Source organism: Natrix helvetica (assembly GCF_964273705.1).
Source record: "Natrix helvetica genome assembly, chromosome: 2".
Taxonomy (NCBI): Eukaryota; Metazoa; Chordata; class Lepidosauria; order Squamata; family Natricidae; genus Natrix; species Natrix helvetica.
Window position 1 is genome coordinate 44278523 of NC_138552.1, and position 23713 is coordinate 44302235.

Consider the following 23713-nt stretch of genomic DNA (forward strand, 5'->3'; position numbering starts at 1 on the left):
TTGCTTTAAAAGCCTCCATTTTTACTATACAATGTATTTTTTAAATTTGACACGTGAACATGAAAAAATTTGGCTGTAGAAACGATGAAAGATACTTTGGGAAAATGGTCCTAATACTGCTAATCAAAATTACACTGCAACTATTCTTTTTTTTCTCTCCTAAACTAATAGACATGGGAGTATGTTAGAAATGGAACACAACAATATCTCGACACTACATAAAATTATATAAATGAAGCAAACATTTGAATGTTTTGTCCAAATACTTCTAAGCAAGGAAGATCACACATGATGTATCAAAAACTGTATACCCAAATTTAATATAGGAAAATTAAAAATTGACTTTAATAAATTAATAAATGTATTTAAAAAAAATTAAAACTGGAATCTTATGCTTACTTTAGCTGGGAATAAGCGCCACTGAACTTAGTTTTACATACTTTCAAATAAATATTTTTTAAAAAATTGAAAAGCCGAGTTCAAAGTCAAGAAAAATGGTATTTAATTGTATTTAGACTGGCACATGGAAACTTTTGAGATGGGGTGGGTGGGATGATGCTTTTCTTTCCTTTTCCTATTTATCTACACATTCAGCAGAGTTTGAAGATTTACTACAACATTCTATTCTCTATGTAGAAAAACTGAGTTTTATTTCACAAGAGTAAAACAATATCTAAACGTTATTGTGTTCACTTAATTGTACATAGTAAACAATGTATTTTTTATAGAGCACCTTATAAAATATGTGAATAGTCCAAAATGAATGACATCAGGTCATCCTGTTATTTATTTATTCATCCCACTTAGATAGTTAACAACTAGGCTTACCTGAATTAATATTACACAGAAGTTTTTGATAAACCAAAGGGAGGATGCAGGTGATTTCCTGCTGGCCATTTTATGGGTTCCCTGCCAATGATCAGTGGGAACAGGAAACTGGCAAAGCACAGCCTGAAAATCAAAATGAAGGTCCATTGTTCAGCTGAAACAAAGGGGACAGGGGGATACATAGTTATGCCAAACTTTTAACTTTTCAACCTTGATACTGTCTTACAGTACAAAGCTATTATGAACAATTGATATACAAAAGTGTTTAGGGTATCCTGACTTTTCACATTTATTTAATCTTTACCGTAACCTTGAGAGGTTAAACAAGAATTAACTAAGTAATGATATGTGACCCCATGATCTTTGATATGGCTGGAGGATTTTAACTGATTGAAACCCTTGTCTTATCATTTTATTATTACTGCATAGAAAAGAACTAGGAAGAAGAAATGCTGATGAAAGAATGTAATTTTTAAAAGTAAGAAATATCCACTCTAGAACTACAAAAATATCCATCAGCTGAGGTCCAATCATTAGGTAATTATACTCAATAGTATTTTGAGTATATAATTTTACTCTCTTAGTCTCTTTGGGAAATTTGTAGCGTAAAGCTAGGTTACAAGGATATTTGACAGGGGAGAGGGATTAAAAAGTCAAGATGACAGCCACAACATGTTTGAAGATGACTTTTTGAGCCCCCTCCCTCCCAGCAAAAGTAGAAGGTAAAGTATATGGTTTGTTCTATTTGACTGAAAAAGATAATGGAGCTAAGACTTGGAAGTCCACCTTGAGTTTTCAATGCTAATATAAATAGGACGTAATATTTTGATGTCATGCTGATCTATGTAAGAGGATGGGAAAGCGTAGGAGATAAATAGTGCTGATTAAAGCTGCACTTCTTTCATGTTTACCATTTGAAGAGGCACTTCTATTTATTCCTGCTGGGTAGTGGCTGAAATGCTCATATTGCAAATATTAGAACCGTTTTGGATTTAGATTGACATGATTTTTGTATTTATTTAGATTTAGATGATTCATGCACATCAAAATAATATTTCATGAAATATTTCTGGAGATATTAATTTGTGCTTTCCCCAAAGAGTATTTAAAATATATTAGGGGTGTCGGGATGTTTTGCAATTCATCAAAAGAATAAAGAGATTTTTTTTGTAATAAAATCCTGTTGCAGTCGGAATTTGTCCAGTAATAAACCTCCTGGCAGGAAACCTGTCAGTCGTCTGTTTCCAAGTTTTTGGGATAAACAGCAATATGAAGTGGTTCAGAAGAAGAGGCCCAAGATGGTGTCTGACCTCTGACTTCTAACATTTCATCCTCCTCTTAGTTCATGCTTATTTGAAAGTCTGACAGAATACTGGGTTGTCCTGTTTATGAACAACCTATTTATTTTTCAGAAACAGTTTGGAGGGAAATATCCAGATCACAATCTCTGAGATATAATTAAGCCATATGGATACTCTGGATGGGTGGGGAAACTTCAGCACCAGGGCCTGTTTAGATTTTTTTTTCCCCCAGAAAGGTGACTTCCTCCAACTTGGGCCAAGGATAAAATAAAGTCTGGGGAGAGCAGAATACATGTCCGTTGGATTTACCACTATTGGTTGGATTCCTGTAATAAACCACAATAAATGTGGTTTCCATAGTAAGCCAAGACCAAACACATTGGATTATGTCTTACATAGTGAGTGAGCCCAGTCTTAGGGATAGGAGATCTATAAAGCAAGAGCTCCAATCTTTCTTGGTCAATAAACACATTTGAAATTCTGTTGACAGTAGTAGACTTTTCCACAAAATAGGTATCATGATGTTCATGGCCAGGCACAAGATAAAAGGCACATGTTCTATCAAAAGGCAAACTAGTGCAATTTCTTCCTAACCCTCTTTCAGCCTTGAGTTTAGACTACATTGGAGGTCTCCAATGTCCCTTCCAACTTTTCTATTCTGTTAGAACAAACAAGAGAGTAAAGTAAGAAAATGACAGAACAAGCAAAGAAGTACGAGCAACAGATAGCAAAAGACAGAATCTTGAACCAACTGCAGGATGAGGATAGGCTTTATATCACCTCAATGATAGCTAGGTGACTAGAAATCCATCATAGGAAAATGATATAAATCATATAATTTCAGATAAAATATTTTTCTCTTTCAATTTGAAAGTCCCAGAACTAATAAAGTACTAAAATTAGTGCTAGTAACAGTGAGGGAAAAACCAGTCTATACTGATCTTCAGGAAAAAGACATTTGTGCATTAGATGTAACGTCATTTTGCTTCACAATGAACATTGCATGTTCTCAAATTGAAATATCTGGATGGGATTGAATCAGAGGTGGTATTCAGCAGGTTCTGACCAGTTCTGGAGAACCGGTAGCGGAAATTTTGAGTAGTTTGGAGAACTGGTAAATACCACCTCTGACTGGCCACCCCCATCTGGCTCTGGCTCCCGAGTCCCAGCTGACTGAGAGGAAATGGGGATTTTGCAGTAACTTTCCTCTGGAGTGAGGAGGGAATGGAGATTTTACAATATCCTTCCCCTGCCATGCCCACCAAGCCATACCCCCAGAACCAGTAGTAAAAAAATTTGAATCCCACCACTGGATCGAATCCTTCACTATATATCAGAATAACAAAAATCAAGTTTTCATTCAGTTTGAAATAGATATATAGTATTAAAGGGAAAGTCAACAACACAGCAAGTTACTTCATTTATTGCAAATCTTACCTATTTCTCTGTAGAACCACAATCTTGAACTCAGGCAGAATTGTTTCTTGTAGTACCATATACACTTCAAATACTGTGGAGAAAAAACACAGGGCTATGTAATCAGAATGAAAAAATAGAAAAATCCCACAGAATAAGGAATATGCTATAGGGAAAAGACCATACTTTTCTTTAATACACGTTAATCTGTGAATTTAGATGCTCCCTTCAGTGAAATACATATATTTTTAAAAAGTGATGTATAAATGTTTTACCAACTACTGATGCATTTGAGATACTCAAAATAGTTCAAATGAACAAGTAAAACAGGTATAATTAGATAGTTACCAGAGGAAGATATGCCATAGTGCCACACACACACACACACACACACACACACACACACACACAGCTCACACTCAAAAGTTCTCAAAGTGAAAGCTATATCCCTCTTGAGTGATTCAGACAATAGAAATTTAGACTTTTTCCTGATCTCCTATCTACCTGCTATGTCTCTCTTGGCCCAGGAAACAAAGTAAACTCCTCTCCTTCCAGAACAACAGAACAGGAGAAGCAGATCTTATTCGCTAGATAATATTCAATTGGCTATATCTAGCAACTAATCATAAACTACATTTGTGCAAGATTTTCTAGCTATTTAAACTTTTATTCTATGTACGTTTGAAAGATTGTTAGTAGTGTTAGTTAACAAAGCACCATTTTGCCATTCTAACAAGACTGTTCCCATAAAACAATTTATTGAAGCCAAAGAAAATCACTAGCATCAGCTTTTTTTAAAAATGGCCACTGGAAACATAAAGAAGTTGTCTATGTGACTCTTGGAGGCAAGTTATACCATTTTATCACAGTTAAGATTTTCTCAGGTTGGCTAGATTCTACAAACCCCGCAAATTAGAAGCAAAGACTTTTGCATTTACTCTCATGCCTGAGATAGAATATATGTCAGCCTGAGTACGTTTTGTGTCAAAATTTAACTATGTTTTTCTATTTTTTGCTTATTTTTTTCTTTTCATTTGAATTTTGTGAACTCTCCAAAATTATTTTGGAATTGGATAGCCTTGTAAATCAAAATATTAAATAAAAAAAGAAATATTTTCTTCCCTGTTCAAAGGGAAGAAAGACAAATTATGAAGCACTGAATTGAATTCATGATTGAGCCCAAAGTACCGTAAGTGTTGTCCTACTCACTGAGAATTGCAACTTTTGTTATACTATCATACACCTTCTCTTCTGAACATTATGAAAAGCTAAAATTTTCATAAGAATTTTTGACTTGAATTTAAAAAGAATACAGAGCAATTTGGTGCATCATAACTTCACAATATTCTGGGGGATTTTTTGCCATATCTGAGAAAGTATGTAAGTATGCACATATTTCCCATTAGATTTACTTTTTTGCAATAAAGTATATTTTTTGTTTTTAAAATATTAAACTACTGATTGACTTTTACAAGTATAATTACTTTGATTTCAATTTTTAATCTAAGCCTCTCAATGGTATTCTAATGTGTGAGGTTTGTTACACATGGCAAAGTTTACTTCTCTGATATAATAATAGCTCCAAAAGTATAAGGAGTTTTTTTCTCTAAACAGTAATATACTTTTAAAATACTAGCTGGGCAAAGTTAATGAAATTATAATTATATTTTTGTTATTTCTTAGTGCGAACTCCATCCAATTTGGTTTATTTCATTCATGGTAGGTGTTTTGATAAAAGACTCCAAGGGAATACAAGAAGACAAGTAATGTAAAAAATAATAATAAAATCTTGTTAAAATGCAACATCAGTACTTATAAAGAAAATTGTATGGCAGACCTGCCTTTTTATATGAGGATTAACAGTATGATAAGGAGATCCTTTTTTGAAATACTTACTTTGTAACTGCTGCCAAAACAGGCATATACATTACAACATTATTAGCACTACCAGTATCAACATTTTACAATGGCAGTACAGTAATTAGAAATATCATTTAAAAAAACTTATGAGACAGGAATTGGACAACAATCTGACAGCTAGTGGCACACAGGCCACCATGTTCAGCAAGCTAGAATCCTATACACAAATCTATGTATGTTTGTTCAGAAGGAAGGCCAATTGATTTTAATGTGACTTACACTCAGATCTGTACAGAGTACAGTCTGAGGCCAAAACTCTACTCACTTAGGAGAAAGTCCTATGGAAATCAATGTGCCTACTTCTGCAAGCTAATATAATATTGTGTTACAAATATGTGGTCTGAGTCAGCCATTTTGCTCCTCTTCTGCCTGGAGAAAATACTTTGAGGCTCTGATATTTGAGTCTTTTAAAAATGAAATAGGTGAAGCAAAATAACCCCAATTTAATAATTAAAATAGCTCTCTTGAAGATAAAACACAACATAAAAGCTCACTATGTGCAATTTTATTAACACAAATGTTATTGTACTAAACTAGTTTCCATTCTTAGAAAATGATAGAACAAACCACTTGTTCTAAATTCTAAGGAGTGTCATGTTTTGGTTTGGAAAGTCTGGAGAACCTACATAGGTATCTTTGGTGGTGGTCAAGTTTGGGTGACTAGTAATGAAACATGCATTACAAAATTCTGATGCACAGTCCACCCTTTGCATATTTATGTGCAGCATTGTAATGTCAGTAAAAAAAGGAGAAAGCTTGTGTCATAATATCACAATGCATGTTTTGCTATTTGGTGACCTCATGATTAGGAATGGATACCTAGGAGAACAGTGAACATCTGGATCCACTAAAATATTGTTCTTTCACTTCAGATCTTGCCTATTGTATTCTCTGTTTTCTTTAAATAATGTTATCCTAGCCCTGAGTACTAAAGATAAGTCGACAGTTTTATTCTGACATAATAATTTGAACTCTCAATTCAAGAATATGATCTGGATTTTTTTCCCTACATAATAGCAACAGCACTTAAACTTATATACCGCTTTACAGAAGTTTACAGAGTCAGCATATTGGTCCCAACAATCTGGGTCCTCATTTTATCCACCTCGGAAGGATGGAAGGCTCAGTCAACCTTGAGCCTGGTGAGATTTGAACTGCCAAATTGCAGGCAGCCGGCAGGCAGCAGAAGTAGTCTGCAGTACTGCACTCTAACCACTGCACCACTGTGGTTCATGATCCTATAAAAGATATTTAGCATTATCTATTTATCTGTTTAAACATGTTGGCTCCAAAATCCAGTGAACTCCAGTTTTGATCACAATTGTAACCTCTTTGGCTCTCTTGTGTCCATAGTAGTCAGAGATAACAATTATAGAGCTTGTAGAGTTTACACTAAGGAGTAAGGACTTGTAGGAAATGTACAGATTGTGCTTGCAAGTTTATCAGAGGAAAACAAAATGTTTCTGAGCACCATATGAGAAGTAAAAAAAATTCTATGGGAATACTGTAGAAAATTCATTTTGCGTTTCCAGTCCTTATACAGTGCAACAAAACTGCTACCCTCCATTTATATGAAATGGCTTTCTGTCAGCTCAGGAGAAAACCAAAACAGTTAATTTTTAATTACTTAAAAGAAACAATATTTAAGGGGAAAAGATAAAATTTGGGAGGGGAAACAAAACAACCCATCAACTAAAGATCATACTGTGTCCACAAAATAATGAATGACTATTAAGGAAGAACTAGGAAATCAGCATAAGATGACTAACATGTCTTGGTAGAAAACAAAACTTGGCCACTTGGCTGGAATCCAGAAGAAACCCCTTTATATTATACTATTTTGTGGCAGGACCCACCTGTCATTTTTGAATGTCTTACAAATAATTGTCACTAGTCCAGATCAAAGCATATTGCACTATTTTAGATTTTAGGGTCAGGTATACAAAAATTGTGAGATCCCCTCGTTAATCAAGAATGCAAAAACAATTCTGCAATTTCATTTCTGACCCTTGTGTTTACCTTCCTTTAGTTACCTTGGAGCAGAAGAATTGCTTGCATTTTTTAAGAACCTTGGAGAGCAAATACAATATTACTTGACATTGTAACCTGCAATCATTCTAGACAATCATAAATTATGATGGATAGATAGCAATAGCACTTAGACTTATATACGGCTTTATAGTGCTTTACAGTCCTCCCTAAGTGGTTTACAGAGTCAGCATATTACCCCCAACAATCTGGACCTCATTTTACCCACTTCGGAAGGATGGAAGGCTGAGTCAACCTTGAGATTTGAACTGCTGAACTGCAGCTAGCAGTCAGCTGAAATAGCCTGCAGTACTGCACACTAACCACTATGCCATCTTTATTATTATAAATTAATATAAGAGATTATATTGTAATATGTTATATTATGTGGTATTGTATTGTGTTGTGTTATATGTTACGTTATGTTATGTTATGTTATGCTATGCTATGCTATGCTATGCTATGCTATGCTATGCTATGCTATGTTATGTTATATGTTATGTTATGTTATGTTAGATATTAATATAAGAAACAGTGACTTGAATATATGAGCATACTACACTGAAATTTACTGAAACTTCTTGGAATATTTTCACAAAATGGATCAGGCAGATACATTCTCTGCTCCAAGAAATTTTATATTGGCTAAATACAGTGACAGTTTATGGCTGGTGAGGCTGGTGATGTCATCAGGAAGGCGGAGAATGGGACCACGTGTGCAGGAGGCTGAGGCTGCCTCAGCCTCCTGCACACATGGTCTCATTCCCCGCCTTCCTGAGTCAAGATAAAGGGGACCGGCGGAGCGTGTTCCGCGGTCCCCTTCATGTTGACTCAGGAAGGCAGGGAATCGGACCACGTGTGCCTTTTCCCTTTTCCCTTTTTTTTTCTTTTCATGATGAGAGCGGTGAGGCTCTTGCCTCCCCTGCCTCCCCTGACCGCACGTCCCTGGCTAAATAGCAGCCAAGCATGGTTGATCATAAACCTTACTTCGAAAGGACTGCTATGAAATAGCATAGGCTGCAACACTCAGAATCAGTTCTGACTTTGTGAAAATACAATAATAATGTTAAATAAAAAATTACATAATAGGTTTTTAAAATTATATTCAAAGTATATTCTATGCATTAATACCTATATTTCCATATTTTTTTGTAACTATATATTCAGTTTTTTGGACAAATATATAATAGATAAACTGATAAATAGGACAATTAATTTAAAATTGTTATTTTAACATGGGCCATTATCTCAAAATTGACATTGTCATTCAGATATGTTGTCATCCAAAGACTTTCTACATGCTTCCCTATAAAAAGCACAGTGTTTTTTTCAGATTGTTTTAATCTTTTAACAGAAAAGAGTCACCTAGTCTCTTTATCTATATTGAATATTTCCATAAATCTCTGTGACAGTGGTACATATGGACTGAAAATATAATATTCAGCAAATAATTTCAGATGATTCCGATAAAATACTTAAAGCTATTTTGTTACATTAGCTTCCACAATGGAATAGCAGGCAAGAATTACATTGCTGCCCTGTTAAAATGTTAACAACCACATTTCTTTTCTCTTTTTTTTGAAAAGGCAATTTATTTGCCCTGAAATAAAGAGTTGATTATATCTCTTATTACTGTTACAAGAACTTGATATATCATGAGAAAGAGTTACAACATGTAGCAACTATCAGCCAGAAAAAATGAACCTGATTCATAATTCACTTTGAGAATGTCTAGTTAGTCAATCAAGTGATTTGTAATCATAAAGGCTGCCAGGAACTGAATGAATAATGGGCCATACTAAAATCCTTGGATTTTCTATTATTTTTATTTCGTTATGAGACTTCTACTGCTATTTCTGGTAGTTGTCTCTACTTCAGTAGAACCAACTAATCACCAAAGAGTTTGTTTGCATAAATCTATCTGTCTATTTAACATATATTCGAAGAGAAATGATCATTCAACTAAGACAAAAAGGTAGATTTTTCTCTATGAAAACTGCAGTGTTTTAATGATGCAAAACCAATGGAGAAGCAGACTATCTTCAACTTGGCTCCATTTTCTTTCCTGCAAGTATTTTGTAGGGAATAAATCTTAGCATAGATCATATTGCTGCAGTACATTTTCTCAAGTTTTAAGTATAGAAATGTGGTAATTTGTATAGCATGCCATCTGTTTAACAGCAGCATTCCTTCCCATGCCTCTTTAGCTTTACAGATCATCAACTTATTCTCTTAGTTAAAAATCAACAATTCTATTATAATATGCTATACAGCATGTATCCTCCAAATGTAAATTTCTATAAAAACAATATTCCAACTAGGATAAAGACAGAGAGAAAGCTTAGCTCCATTACCACATGTTGCCCCCTCATATATTTTCAAGAACATTTTGCTTTCATTTGATTTCTTTTCATACAAAAGTAAAATATTTTGTTAGTTATGATTCTGACTGCTGACAGGAAAATCTTAGCAAAATATTATTTAAATATTATTTATTACCTACAATTTTCTAGAGCATTATGTAGCATCTTAAAATATTCCTATTTTGCAATTATTAGTTTAACTGTTTTGAAATTATTTAGGTTCCCCATGTTTGGACTGAATGCAATTGATTTAAATATAATCAGATAAGAGTGAATATCTTTTACGGTGTGCTCTCTCCAAGCATATCTACAAAATCTTATTTTTCCTTTTGTTTTTTTAAAGTCTTTAAAATAACATGGCTGACATAATATATTTTACAATTGCACCACTGATCTTTTACACAGGAACATTATAAATTCTACAATTGCAAGGCGGGGCCTGACGTCACTACGACACGACATGCAATCTTGGGGCTCCAGGATTGCTGTCGATATCTCTGTTGCTGGATGATCCTTTTGGATCTAAAACATTCTGAAGGAACAGTGATAGAGAAGGGCACGTCCTGCTGATCTAAGGGGCATTGCAAAGCCTCTGATCAATCCAGGAAAAAGCTCTTTTTGCTGGCTACAAGAGAAGCAGCCAAAATAGCTGAAGAAGGTTGGGACAGACCCCTGAAATGGAAGCAGAATAGGAGAGACAGTGGGTCAAAATGGTGAGAAAAATCATTATTAGAGAAGAGAAAACCCAAAAGACTTAGAGTTAAAATAAAATTGAAGACAGAAGGACGTAAGTGGTGAATTAACACTGGTTTAAAACTATTGTGTTATCTTTTTCACTTTAATTGTGTTTGTTTTCTATGGATGGACTTTTTACAAATGCCTCTTACTTTTAAACTGGACTGGGTTTTTTTCCCTTCTTCCTCTCTACTTTTTCCATTTTTTGTATTTGTGGATTAAAAGTTTCTTTCCTTGCAAGGATCAGCCAGATCGTAATCTTTAAACTTTTTTTTTCTTCTCTTTCGGAGTTCGGGGCTTAGAAAGAGAGGCACAAACAGAGGGAAAGTATGTAACACTGCCATCTAGAGGCTAGAGGCTTGGCAACATCTGATAATACAAAGCTATTGGCTTTGTTTACTGAAAGGGTCAGTGGAAAACATCTTGTTTATACAGGTGTTTCATTGAACGAAAGAGAAAGAGAAAGAGAATTTGTTTGAAACCTAGCAAAGGCCTTGGATGTTTTAGTGGCAGTGTTTATAATCTGGAAAAATGGCCCAATATGAAGAAGAAAAGGGACTAACACTGCAAAGAATTATGCTAGAAATTCAAAAAGTCTTAATAATCACAGAGAGAGTTGAAAAGAAACTTGAAATTATAGATCAAAATACAGAAAGTACGGAGGGAAGAGTTGAGAATACTTATAAAATAATGATGAAATTTGAGGACAGAGTTCAAAAAACCACAGAGACATATGAAAGTGATAAGAAAATTGTTGACAGTGACAGCAAATCGAAAGTGGAGGGAAATGATAAGTGCGAAATATGGAAAGGAGAGATTGATGAACTGGAATTTGTCTCAGATGTCAAAATATAGATGAAGAAAGGGGAGAAAGTTTGGCAGAAACAATGAGAGTAATTTCGGCAGAAGCACCAGCGATAACAAAAGTCAAGCTGATGAAAGGAACAGATAGAGGGTTTCGAACCTTTATAAGATATGCAATGAATAACAAGTTGTCAAGAGAAGTCCACATAAGACTTATCAAGAAAACACTTAGAATACAGATTCTACAAATGGCAAGAGATATTGGACTGCACTATTTCTGGAAAGATACAGGATGATGAAATAAAATGTTACAATAAAATTTAGTTAAATGTAGTTAAATTTTGAGTACTATGTATAAGACAAAGTAATAATAGATGTAGTCAAATAAATGATCAATAATGATAATAAAGCATTTATATATACTATATTGATATGAAATTTTATACAAACTGCAAGTGAGGATGATAGAGATGATGTTGAAAAATCTTTTTATAAAAGATAAATAATTCTATATAGAATAGAATATAAAGATGTAATATCATTGGATGATTTCAGGATGATGTAATGAAATGCCATAATATAAATTTACTTCAAATTTAATATGTTTCATATAAAAAGGATGTAATAATAGCTATGCTTAATGGATGTTTAACAATTATAACAATTTGTATACATGTATATTAGATTGATGATACTAATAATGGAAAAAACATGGAATTGAAAATTATTAGAGACTGTTATCAATGCTAAAATAATAGAATGACAGAATAGGATATAAAAAATTCTTTATTATTATTGAAGATGATATAATGAATCATTATAATATAAATGTATACATATTTAGAATACCTTGTTTAAAATCGAGAAACAATAGTGATAATCAAACAAATGAAGTATAATAATGTGTACAAAGATATTTGATTGACAATATGTGATTTTTGATAAAGCTCAAGTGATGACTATGGAAAGGATGCAGAAAGACCTTGTAACCAATTGACACACTGTATGCAGTTGAAGAGGTTTTTATGTTATATGTTTTGTGTGTTTGTGTTTGTGTTTGTTTGAAAATAAAAAATTTAATAACAAAAATAAAATAAAAATCTACAATTGCCTTATCAGCTATCTCTGCGTGTGAACCAGACTCTATTAAAATTAAGTACAGGTTCTATAAAAATTGATCCAAAATATTGTTAACTCCAGCAATAATATGTGAAATACACTATTAACATTATAAAAAACAATGCATCGCATTTCAAAACAGAACATGATTGTTTTTCTCCAAAATATATACTTAGAATATAAATAAATTACATTCTATTTTAATTAAATGTTTTGGGCTTTTATTTTCTCTGTTCATAGACATTTATGGATTGCAATTCTTGTCAAGATTTTTGCTTTTTTTCAAAAAATTGCGATTACTTTTGAAACAATAATTTACAGTTTCATCTTTAAAAGCACTTTTGTGACTCAATTTATTTTTATTAGAAATATGCATTTTCCCAGTGAGATCTTTGTGCTAAGAAATCAGTACAGTGGCTACATTATGAACAGACAGTGACAAATATATTGTATTTTCAATAAAAGGAAATGACAGGAAAGTAACAAAAAATAATCAGAAGGAATATTTATTGACTGTAGAAGTCTATTACTCTGAAACTGATATTTAGTTTTAGTTACATAAATGGTTATCAAATATTCTGATATTTGTTGGCTATAAACAAAAATAAACCATAATAAATACACTTATAATACATCCTGATCATAAACTAGATGTTTTAAATTGAAACACAGTGAGTGTGAAAGAACAGGAAAACTCAAAGCCAGAATGATCTGCAGACCTCTGCCATCACACATTGGCAAGGAATGTATGTATATTACAGTGAGAGTTTTGATGTATTGTGAATTTAAATGGCTGTGTTATTGGATGTTTGTTTCCCAAATGCTCTTGCATCCCACTGACGTCTGTGACTGACACATTCAAGTGTTTTACCAAATAGGAATAAAACAAAGAATTTATTTAAGTATCTTCCTGATTCCATTTGCTTACAAGTCCACCCCATCAAAATCAATGAGATGTACTTCCAAGAAAAACAGTTTAGTGTAAAGTGTTCACTATGATTGATGCTCTGATCCTAAGCACTTGAAGCAAATTCTGCAGAAAACGGTGGAACTGGGCTTTCATATCAATGTCCTTAGAACTGAAGTATAATATTTGAAGGCTGACTCCTTTAACATTCAGGTACAACGCAATAGAGGCAGCTTACATAAATTTCAGTTGCCAGCTGGATCCCAGGCCTCTCAACCTGTTCCCCATCTTACTCAAGGGGGGGGGGAGGAAAAAGACATGAAAAGACTTCTAAGAAACGCAATGTATGAACAGCAATGGGATGGGATACTTCCCTATCTGTCTGGAACAAATTGAAAGTAACATGTTTAAGTCTCTACACAACACATTAAGATTCCTGACATCCCCATAACTCTTCAGAGCCACTTTCATTCATGGTATCTATTTTCTCAGCATCGTCAAATTCAGTAAAACTAAAAAGCTGCTAAGATGTTTAATGCAGTTAGAGTTAGAGCTACAGATACAATTGGATATAGAAAATTCTCAGTTTGGTCAAATATATAAATATACATTTTCAAGATCCCATCACTTGAACAACAGGGAGTATGGAGAACAAAGTGTTGCTAGAGTAACTTTTTAGCACTCTGTCAAATGCATTTTTCATAAAACAGATGCCTATAATAAAACTAAACATTTCCTCATCCTCCTCTCCCTCTCCCAGAACGTGGCATCTGTTCAGCATGGATGAGTAGAAATGTATTGTTTGGGATGGTTGTAACCCTACACCTTTTTTCATCAGAGTAAAACCAATATAGGCAATGAAATTTACATCTGAATATATTTTCAGTCTATATCTATAGAGATAGATATAGAGAGATATAGAGAGAGAAACTAACGAGGGATTTTTTCCAAACAGAACCTAAACAAATTGACTGAATTATGTGCCCATCATGCACTTTGGCATACTACAACAATTCAGTCTTTGTAGTAGTACAGCAACCTACATAATAGGAAAATGGATTTTTCTACCATTACCATAAAAGCATTGCAATGGCAGAGGTTAAAAGTCAGTCACAAAACCATAGATCCTCTCTCGGCATAATTCAAAAGTGTTTGCATATTGGCCGCATGACGATTCATTTATCTAAATCAAATCCATTAAAGTTCTGGGTTAATGGTAAATATTACGCCATCCCCCTAAAAATGAAAACCCATCAGAGCATTAGATTTTCAAGATACATTTTAATAAGAGCATTCTTGTGGTTTTGGCTTATAGATTATTGCAGGTAAATTGAAATCCAGATAATTTGGGAGGAAATAACTTGTGATATCAGCATCTTATATTAAACTGGCACAGCCCTATCAAAAGGAATAGCATAACAGTGTTTTTTCCTGTTTCTGTGCAGCAGAAAGCAGTAAAAATTATATTAAGAATGTTACAAATGCTATTTGTCTTTACAGGTTGGTTTATAATGGGAAAATATCTGCTGAAATATACATTTATGTTTCATGGCTATTGACATACAATATACTGTAACTGCAATGAGTTACGCCCATTAAATAAAAACTCCAAATTCTGTTCCTTCTTTTTATAACAATTAAAATCAAGAGACTAAAGGCTCAAACGCAACCCATTGGAAAATATTAGTTGGTTCCCAGATACCAATTCAAAAAGAAGCTGTAAAATTATGCAGAGAATATTTAGGACCAAATTAACAATGATTCTGGCCAGGGGTGGGTTCCAGAAGTCACTACTGCCAATTCGCTCGTGGGTGTGCCTCACGTGTGCATTTTATGCACACTGTGCATGCATGTCGCTGCCAGTTCCAGTGATCCAGGATGCCAAACACTACCAGTTCAGCTGAACCGGTCCAAATTGATAGGAACCCGGCTCTGATTCTGACCAATAGCTCACTTTGAGGGAAATGGGAGAAGTTTCACCATTGTCACATCAAAGTAACTTTCCATATACAAATTGCTCAACTGGTCAATAGTTCTCTTCCTCCCTTACTAATTGTTAGTAATAGTTCTCAAATTATATCAGCATAAACTCTTAATTCTATTTCAGCTGCATTTATACACACATACACACACACACACACACACTCAAAAATAATAGGGGAGGATTTAAGCCTTATTTTGTCAAAACAAGCCATACTGCTCTGTTTTGTGCATAATTGTAAACCAACACGGCTTTGTGTCGCATGCAAATCATGCTAGTGTGTGTTGAGAGTTACTCAATGCCTGCTATGATAGTTTACAATTCCAGAAGACACTGTTTCTCCCAATTATAGATAGTAGCAACATACTTAAATCTATTCCTTTCATGGCTCCTCAAGTGCCCAGTTTCTGAAACCAAGAAGAATGCTAAAGGTGTAATCCCCCTTCCCACTCTGAAGAGCCGTTTTCTCTCTACTGGGAATGGTGATTCTCATTTAAATGACATGGAATGTCATAGAACCATAATGAACCTTCTTATGGACAACCTACTTTTTAATGAGTTTTTTTTAATGGGTATTCATGCAAAAGGATTCCAGAGGTAAAAATTGAAGTTCTAGACTTGGACTCTCCATGTAATTGGAAAGTACTGAGTGATACACAGTATTTTAAAATATTGATGTCAGAGTTTATCCAATGGTTCTTCTAAATCTAGATCAGAAGCTGTGTCTTGCTGAGAACATAAGCTCCTAAGAACTTTTCTTCTTCAAGCTGATAGCAGTGAACATCTGTGCTTATATATTGTTCCTTTCTTTTCAATTGAATTGGCTGAGGAAACAGTTCCAAATACCCTTTAAGGATAATACCAGAGTACAGCAAAGTCCACAAGGAAAAACTACAACCTATCAAAGATACCCCTTGTGGGCTTATCATACTCAGCAGAACTATTGAAGTAGCCTGATGATCAGTCTCCCTGGTTGGCTTTGAACACAATATATTTCCCACAGTCGTGTCTGATTCAAGTACATGCTGGTCATTGGTCTGTGTCTGTTGAACAAGCTCATCCATGCCTGGGGTTAGACTGCTTGGTTTGGTTCAATAGAGCCACTATTTTCACTGCACATCATGGATCTGTCTTTATTAGCGGTCAAGAGATCAACAGGCCTTTCAAACGGTTCTTTATGTTCACATAAAAAGTAAAGCAATGCTTTTATTCATTTACTTAAATGAATATAAATAGAATTGTCTTTCTTTTAAAAAATTCTCAGTGGGGCTGCTCTTGGCTTTAACTCATTTAACCAGACTCAAAATAATATGATTTTTGTTTTGAACATTGAAAGTATCTTTTATGTCACAGAAAGGAGGGTTTTTTAAAAATATTTTTGCATCGTTGTAGTACTGGAGAGTTTCACATATGTAACTTCAAAGGCAGTGTTTTCAGGAGGGAATCCTTAAGGAAGTCTTACCAGATGAAAGGTAAATTTCTCATACAATAAAGCTGATGCCTTATTGTTGGTATAATATAAAGAAATCTATACAATCTCAAGACACCATATGAGTAAAAACAATGTGCAGACTCTACACAGACATGTGGAAAGAGAAGGTCAATTTCTTTCAAAGACAAGCTGATCCTAAAATCACAGCTGGCATGGTGATATGTGTAGTCTCGTGTTCTATTAGACTTTGGGCTAAATATTAAAGTTACGTACATTTTCTATGAAATATGGAAGAAGTTTCCTAATTAATTAATAGAAAGCAGATTGTAATCTGACATGTAGCTTTTTCCTAGCATAGGTGGAATGCTTTTATAAGCAACTCTTTAAACTGACTTTTTTTAAAGTATAGTAAATTTTACTTCATGAGGGTTGTATATTATATTAATATTTGCTAATCTTCTTCTCTACCAATTAGATTTTCCAGTTTGGAATTTACTGCAATTACTCTCATCTTACTGGTTTATTGTATGTAGCGGAAAAATGGGGTGCAGAACATATATTAAATATTTAATTTGGATTCATGGATTGGATTTACTATGATAGAAAAAAGAAAAATAAACATAAGAAATTACGGTAAGTTGACTATAAAGAGCACCGAAGCTAGAGCAATTTTGGAAATGAGTTTATTTCACCAATATTCTCATCTATTACACTGAACCTTGTCTATCAAAAAGTCTTGCCTTCAAATATTTATGTTAAAAACATGCATTATTCCAGGTAATACTGAATTATTTTCTAAGTTGCTTTTCTGGGAACACCAAATGTGGAACCTTTTTCTTAAACTCCTTTCCACTGTACAGAATCAAAATGGTTTATAATGAGAATATAATTGTTTAAAATATACAATTCTGAATCAAACATCCAGACTCAAAAACACTATCATTCATTATTACAACTGCAGACTTTTGAGTTTATTCTCACTGCCTGTTTGTATTCATTCCTTGCTCAAGATGCAACCTGATACAAAGTTCTAAAGAAGATCCTGCATCAATATTGTTCTAACAAAAATCGTGATCGATTGAAGATATATGGACTTCAGCTCCCAGAATTCCTTAGCCAGCATGAGTTGAAATTCACATATCTTCAAGATGCCACGGTTGAGAAACACCGCTCTATTCAAATCAAATCAATTTATTACAGCCATAAAGGTAGATATGACTGCTCTATTCTGAAATGAGCATCATCCCTTTAAACTTTCCCAAGGAATATTCCTTCTTGCCTGAAATCAAGGCACCATCACATCTTTCCTCTTCTGCCAAGTTTATCCTCAGGGTGTGCTTCAAAGTCAAGATGTCAGCAGCAACAATGCAATCAATGCTATGCACATTTTTATGTGTGTAAACAGATAAACACAACCATAGTTGTCTCCACTTGTTGGGCCTTCAACCAGCCATTCCTTTCCTTGCTAGAGAAGACAAGAAAGCTTGGAAGGAACAATCTGGTCTCTTTCCCTGGATTAGTTCACCTTTTTTTCCATACCACAACATTACCGAATTTAGGTCATTTGTTTTTAGCTCAACTGTAGTACAGTTGAAACCACTACAAATCAAATTTATCACAGTGTGGGAGCCTGTTTTTAATCCCATTGCTTGGTGGGAATTCTTGGTTCAACTCTCCTCTATTTCCTGATTTCAGGAAAAAATGCAAAGGAATGAAATTGAGAAAAAGTTTTACAAGTTTATCCTTCCTCTTCAACGCCCAAAGAGACTGCAAAATAGTTTATTAGAAGAGAGTATTTTCCTTTTTTCCTGCTTTGTGTGAAGTGGCAGCTGATGGGGTAAGAACAACTTTCAGCATCTCAAGTCATCAAAAATGATGAGACTCAAGGATGCCTCCATGCTGCTTATAAAAGTCTGAAGATTGAAATGTGGCAGAGTGGAGATATTGTAGCTGGTTTCTTGCTTGGATGAAATCCAAGCCAGGGATCCAAAATGGTCTTGCTGACTTGGACCTTCATTACAGGAGTTAGTGTCTGAAATACATTAGGACAATTCACAATTTATGCCAAAGGAACAGTGTGGGTTTAAAAAAAAAAAAGCTTAGGTCACTGAAGTAGACTACAGACCAGGAGTATTTAGCCTGTGAATTACAGTAGGTACAGCCCTCAATTAATTATAACCTGAAGAGGTCATGTGCTTTCCTAATACTTTAGTCAGAAAATATTTCTTTGGATTATTTTATTCTCTCCAATACACATTTTTTGATTCCATCAACTTGGAGGCGATATTTTTTTCCCAACTCACAAAATGTACTTTCCTTAATTGTCTGCTAACTGCCTCCAAAATACAGGCAGTAAAGTTCACTGCTATGTCAATTAAGAGCTAGGCAGCAACTTTCCACCTTTTTAAAAACAGGCTGACAACCAAACTAATGCCATACAGTTTGCGGAAGCTGTTAAATTTACGCAGTTCAAAAACTTAGGAACGCGCGGCTTCTGGAAAACTTCTGTGGGGCGAATGGGCTAGTTGAGGCCGATGATCAGTTTAGCGATCTCCTTAGATAACGTTCACGACTCTCCCGCGGGGCACATTCGCCACATAAGCTCGCCAGACGCTCTCGGCCCGCCCCGGCACGGGTTCCTCTTAACGCTCCCAGACAAATCGACCCGACGGGCTCGCTGGCTGCGACGCGCTCAGGAAGGAAAGCCGAAGCCCGACCCAACCTATCAATACCGTCGCCCACCGACGGGGAGACGGATCGACAATAGATTAGCTCTAGGCCGGCGCGTAGTACAAAAAAAGCGAGTTACCGCTTTCCTTTGTTTCCTTTTGTCTCCTGGAGTTCTGCAGAGAGCCTTTGGATCGTGTTTCTAAAGCCGAGATCAACCAGCCCGAGGGGAGAGAGCTTTAATTTGGACTGGACTTGCCCAACTCCTGGGGGAACCGCAGGACTGGCCCCCACCGTGGCAGGGTCGATAGAGCTGTTGTTTTTTGCTTTGTCCCCTGAAAGCGTCTCCGCCAAATACCTCTCTTTCGAGCTCCCCTGTGGGGAAAAAGAAAGGCATTCTGCACATGCTCGGGTGTCCTTTGTGAACTCTCATTTCATCTGTACGCTCATTTCCGTTGTACGCTCAAGATAGGGAAGGAGGCCGCGCTTTGAAAATCCTCACCGAAATGAGTCCTTCTTATTTCTCAGTCACTACAGGAAATATACAGGCCTCTTGTTTCCTTTTCGCGATTTTTTTTCTTATTGTTTATTTACTTATTTAACGACCCTCTTCAAAATATTCCCGGACCTATTACTTTCCCCAGACTGAATCGCTCTTACCTAAAGAACAGTGGAGTTCTGTCTTTCTATTTTTACACAAATACTGGCTTATTTGTCTTAGGCTGTTACTGTCTATTACTGCTGGAAGTCTGGGGAAAGGTGGGAAGCGGCTGATTCTGGCAATCTGCCTAAAGAGAAATCAATGAAACAAATTAATCCTTTGCAGGCTGCAATGACACTGTAATCCATCATTCAGGACTGCTTTTATACACCAAATCAGAGAGCAGAGGGAAAAGCCCAGGGGAGCATCGCAGACAACAACTTACAGCAACCCTGGGAAAATACAGAGGAATCCGTTTATTTAAAAAGGATAGATTTCACTTGATGGCCTGTTTCATCCTATCAAGATCTTTCTTTTCTTCTTTTCTGGCCTGGATGAGAAACCATGAAGAAATGACTATATTTTCAGAGCCCTGCTCACCCCTTTCTGCTTGATCCCAGCCAGTGGACTATCCTCCTTTTTAGAATCTGACAAGAGGCGTTGCCAACTGAGGCCAAACATCAGTGAGGTTTCAATGTCATCTACACAAGATCAACCCTCCTGCCCTCCCTCCCATTAATCCTTTTAGAATAACTGTGCCTCCTGCCCCCTTCTGCATCCACAAACATATAGTCTTCAATCTTACACCCATTCCCTGGGGAGTAAACCCCAATGAACTAGGTGACCCTACCTTCTCAATAGTATTTGCTTTGCTGGACCTCTTTCGCTGATGTCTCAGGAGTCCCCAACATACATTGAATTGTTATCTCTCATACAAGACGCCCACACATTCCAGAGGTTGGAATTCATTGCTGCTGGAAGCTGACACTGGATTGTGAGGATTCCTCAATTGGTAGGAGACAGTTTTAAGTATCAATCAATTGGGGACATGACCACTCCAAGAATTCCCTCCGAGTTTAATGAAATGTAATCACAAATCAAGGAGTTTAGGCTCAGCCTAAGATGGGCTAATTTGGGATAGGGCTCAATAGCAAGAAAGACTCAAATTCAAGCAATGTCCTGTTTTATTTTAAAAATAATCTCACTCTCACTAATATTTTCTTTGCCTCTGTATATTGTCTTTGGTTTATTATGGCCTATTTTAAGGGATATATTTTAAGGGATATAAATGGTTTGGGCACCTCTGTACAAAAGGACATCTTTACAAGTGAGCAGCTTAGCTATCAAAATTACCAATAAATCTCTGAGAAAGCTTGCCTACCTGTTCTAAGCTGATATACTCAGAATTGGAATCTTTTCACTTTTTCTGTCTATTAAATCTACATCTTCTTTTTGCTCCTTCATGCATCTGGAATAACTGTATTAAGTGAAACCAAAAGGTGACTTACTTGCTGCCATTCTGGGTTTTTACAGCCCAGATCTAGTAACTCAGGGGTTGGATAGCTAAAGAATATAGGAAAAAGAGAAATAACCTTGCATTTGCCATCCTAATTTCACTCAGTATAATTAACAACATGACGGATGGTTATGGAATGTCAGCTTCCAGTCAATGCTATGATTTGGTTTGGTTTGGTTTGGTTTTTAATTTGGAAATTAATTGCACAGTATTCCCCTAGGCTTACTCAGAGACAAGAAGGCATGCAGTCACAACCTAGCATGTTTTTAAAAAACAAAGGTGAAAGGCTGGAGAAGGTTAAGATATGTTCGAAGTCCAGAAGCATTATCTCATCTGGCTCCATCAACAGGGGATGCAGAATAACATTTACTGAGTGCCAGTATTTTCTTCCTCCCATTCTTATTAAAACTTCCTGCTCCCTCTCTCTCTCTCTCTCTCCTCTCTCTCTCTCTCTCTCTCTCTCTCTCTCTCTCTCTCTCTCTCTCTCTCTGTCTCTCTCTGTCTCTCTGTGTCTCTGTGTCTCTGTGTGTGTCTCTCTCTCTCTCTCTCTCTCTCTCTCTCTCTCTCTCTCTCTCTCTCTCTCTCTCTCTTTCTCTCTCTGTGTGTGTGTGTGTGTGTGTTTAATTTGCTTGGAACTAATGGCAGAGAACCTTGCACCTGACACCCACTCATACATTCTTTGCAGTGGCATCAAGCTAATTCTAACCTCCAAAGGCCCCGTCTTCATTTGCAGGTTATATCCATGCCATCAACACCATCATCCTTGATCAGAATATGCTGGCTTTTAACTCAGAATTTCAAGCCTTCCTATATCTGAAGACATGTTCTCTGGCCTGTGCTGATAGAGTCTGAGTATGGCAACAAAATGTGGAATTACCCATAACTATAGTCACGTGGGATGTATTTTAAGTCATGGAAAGGTATAGCTAGCCTGCTTCCCTTTGCTTCCCTTTGGTTTCTGGCTGATAAGATATTCCACCCTGCCATACTATCGATCCGACCTGGCCAAGCACTATGAATTCAAAGTGGAGATTGCAGTCCAGACAGTCCAGTTATTGAGGTAGTTCTTTTTGCCAGTTCAGCAAAGGTTGGGAATTGCATTAAACCACTAGTGGGGACAGGCCCAAAGACCAGCCTGTCTCAAGAAGAACTTGGTGATAGCATAAAGGGTGACAACACTTTCGGAGACACAATCTTCGGGGAGGATTCTTTATGATCTCTGAGTCAATTGGATCCTCCTTTGAAGAAAGAAATTAAAACCAAAATACTTTTAATGTATTTTTGAAAGCAGTCCTTTCTAGCAGCTGGCTTATCTTCTGGCTACAAATAAACAAAAACCTTGTGCCCAATAACCTACCTCAGAAGATAAGTACCTAAGCTCATAGTACCTTGCTGTTTTACACACTTTGTGTAAAAGGGATTGTGAAGAGCTCAGGAAGAATGCTTGCAAAGTTAGGAAAAGCAATCTCACCCAGCCACTGACAAATGCTCAACAGGTTTCCTTTGAGCTGCAAGCGAGGATTATCAAAACAATCACAACTATATTTCCTGACATACAGAATTGGATCTTTCTTGGAACACGAGACTAGAAGAAGAGCTTTTTCCAATTAGGGTTGTTTGAAGAACACATGGAGTTCTTTTTGCTATCTTTGGTTTCAGCCAAGTAGGTGATTAAATCCGGCATTGTCAACTACAACCCTACAGACTTCCTCAATGCTTTTCCAGGCCTAAAGTCTTAAGTTGTTTCCTCAGTAGTGATTTATAGCATTGTACAATCATTGCCGTGTTGCTATAACAATAACAAGACAGGCTTTATATTGCCACAGCAATGGTTGAATGTCATTTAAGATGGAGTAAATCATTCATGAGGAAGTGACCTAAGTTTGAGATTTGGTGCTCCTGTGTAGGGTATTTAGATTGCAATAACTCATTCAAACGATATGGCAACATTCCCAACTCAATTTTCTCCAGGTGGATGGACTATGACCTCTGTAATTCCATAGCTTGCTTAAGCTTTGGTCATGCTGATTCAGGCTTAAGGGAAACCCTGTGTAGGGAAAGGCTAAAGTAGGGGGAAATGCTGGATATAGCTCCCTTCCCCACCTGATGAATTAGTTTGAAAGTTTCCCCACCTCGTGTGCGGGTTGATTAGATCCACCGCTAGTCACAGTCACTGCAAGAATAGGTTTTTGGTTGCATGCAGAAGGGGATTTTT

The 23713-nt window shown here is 35.9% G+C and overlaps 1 protein-coding gene across 9 annotated transcripts in view; it reads right to left on the reverse strand.

Annotated features, from left to right (window-relative positions):
• Positions 1-23713, reverse strand: part of LOC309386236 (uncharacterized protein) — a 138387-nt gene that overhangs the window by 78127 nt on the left and 36547 nt on the right. For 4 of the 9 annotated variants that reach the window (XR_014174373.1, XR_014174374.1, XR_014174375.1 and 1 more), the window contains exons 2-4: positions 19644-19876; positions 3567-3639; positions 829-982 (exon numbers count right to left, since the gene is read on the reverse strand). Coding sequence is in view for 3 of the 9 variants with exons in the window: in XM_081941381.1 (XP_081797507.1) it covers positions 3567-3639 (73 nt within the window). In the remaining 6 variants the exon portion in view is untranslated. The remainder of the gene's footprint in view (positions 1-828; positions 983-3566; positions 3640-19643; positions 19877-23713) is intronic. The other 5 variants (XM_081941381.1, XM_081941383.1, XM_081941382.1 and 2 more) reach the window with 2 other exon arrangements.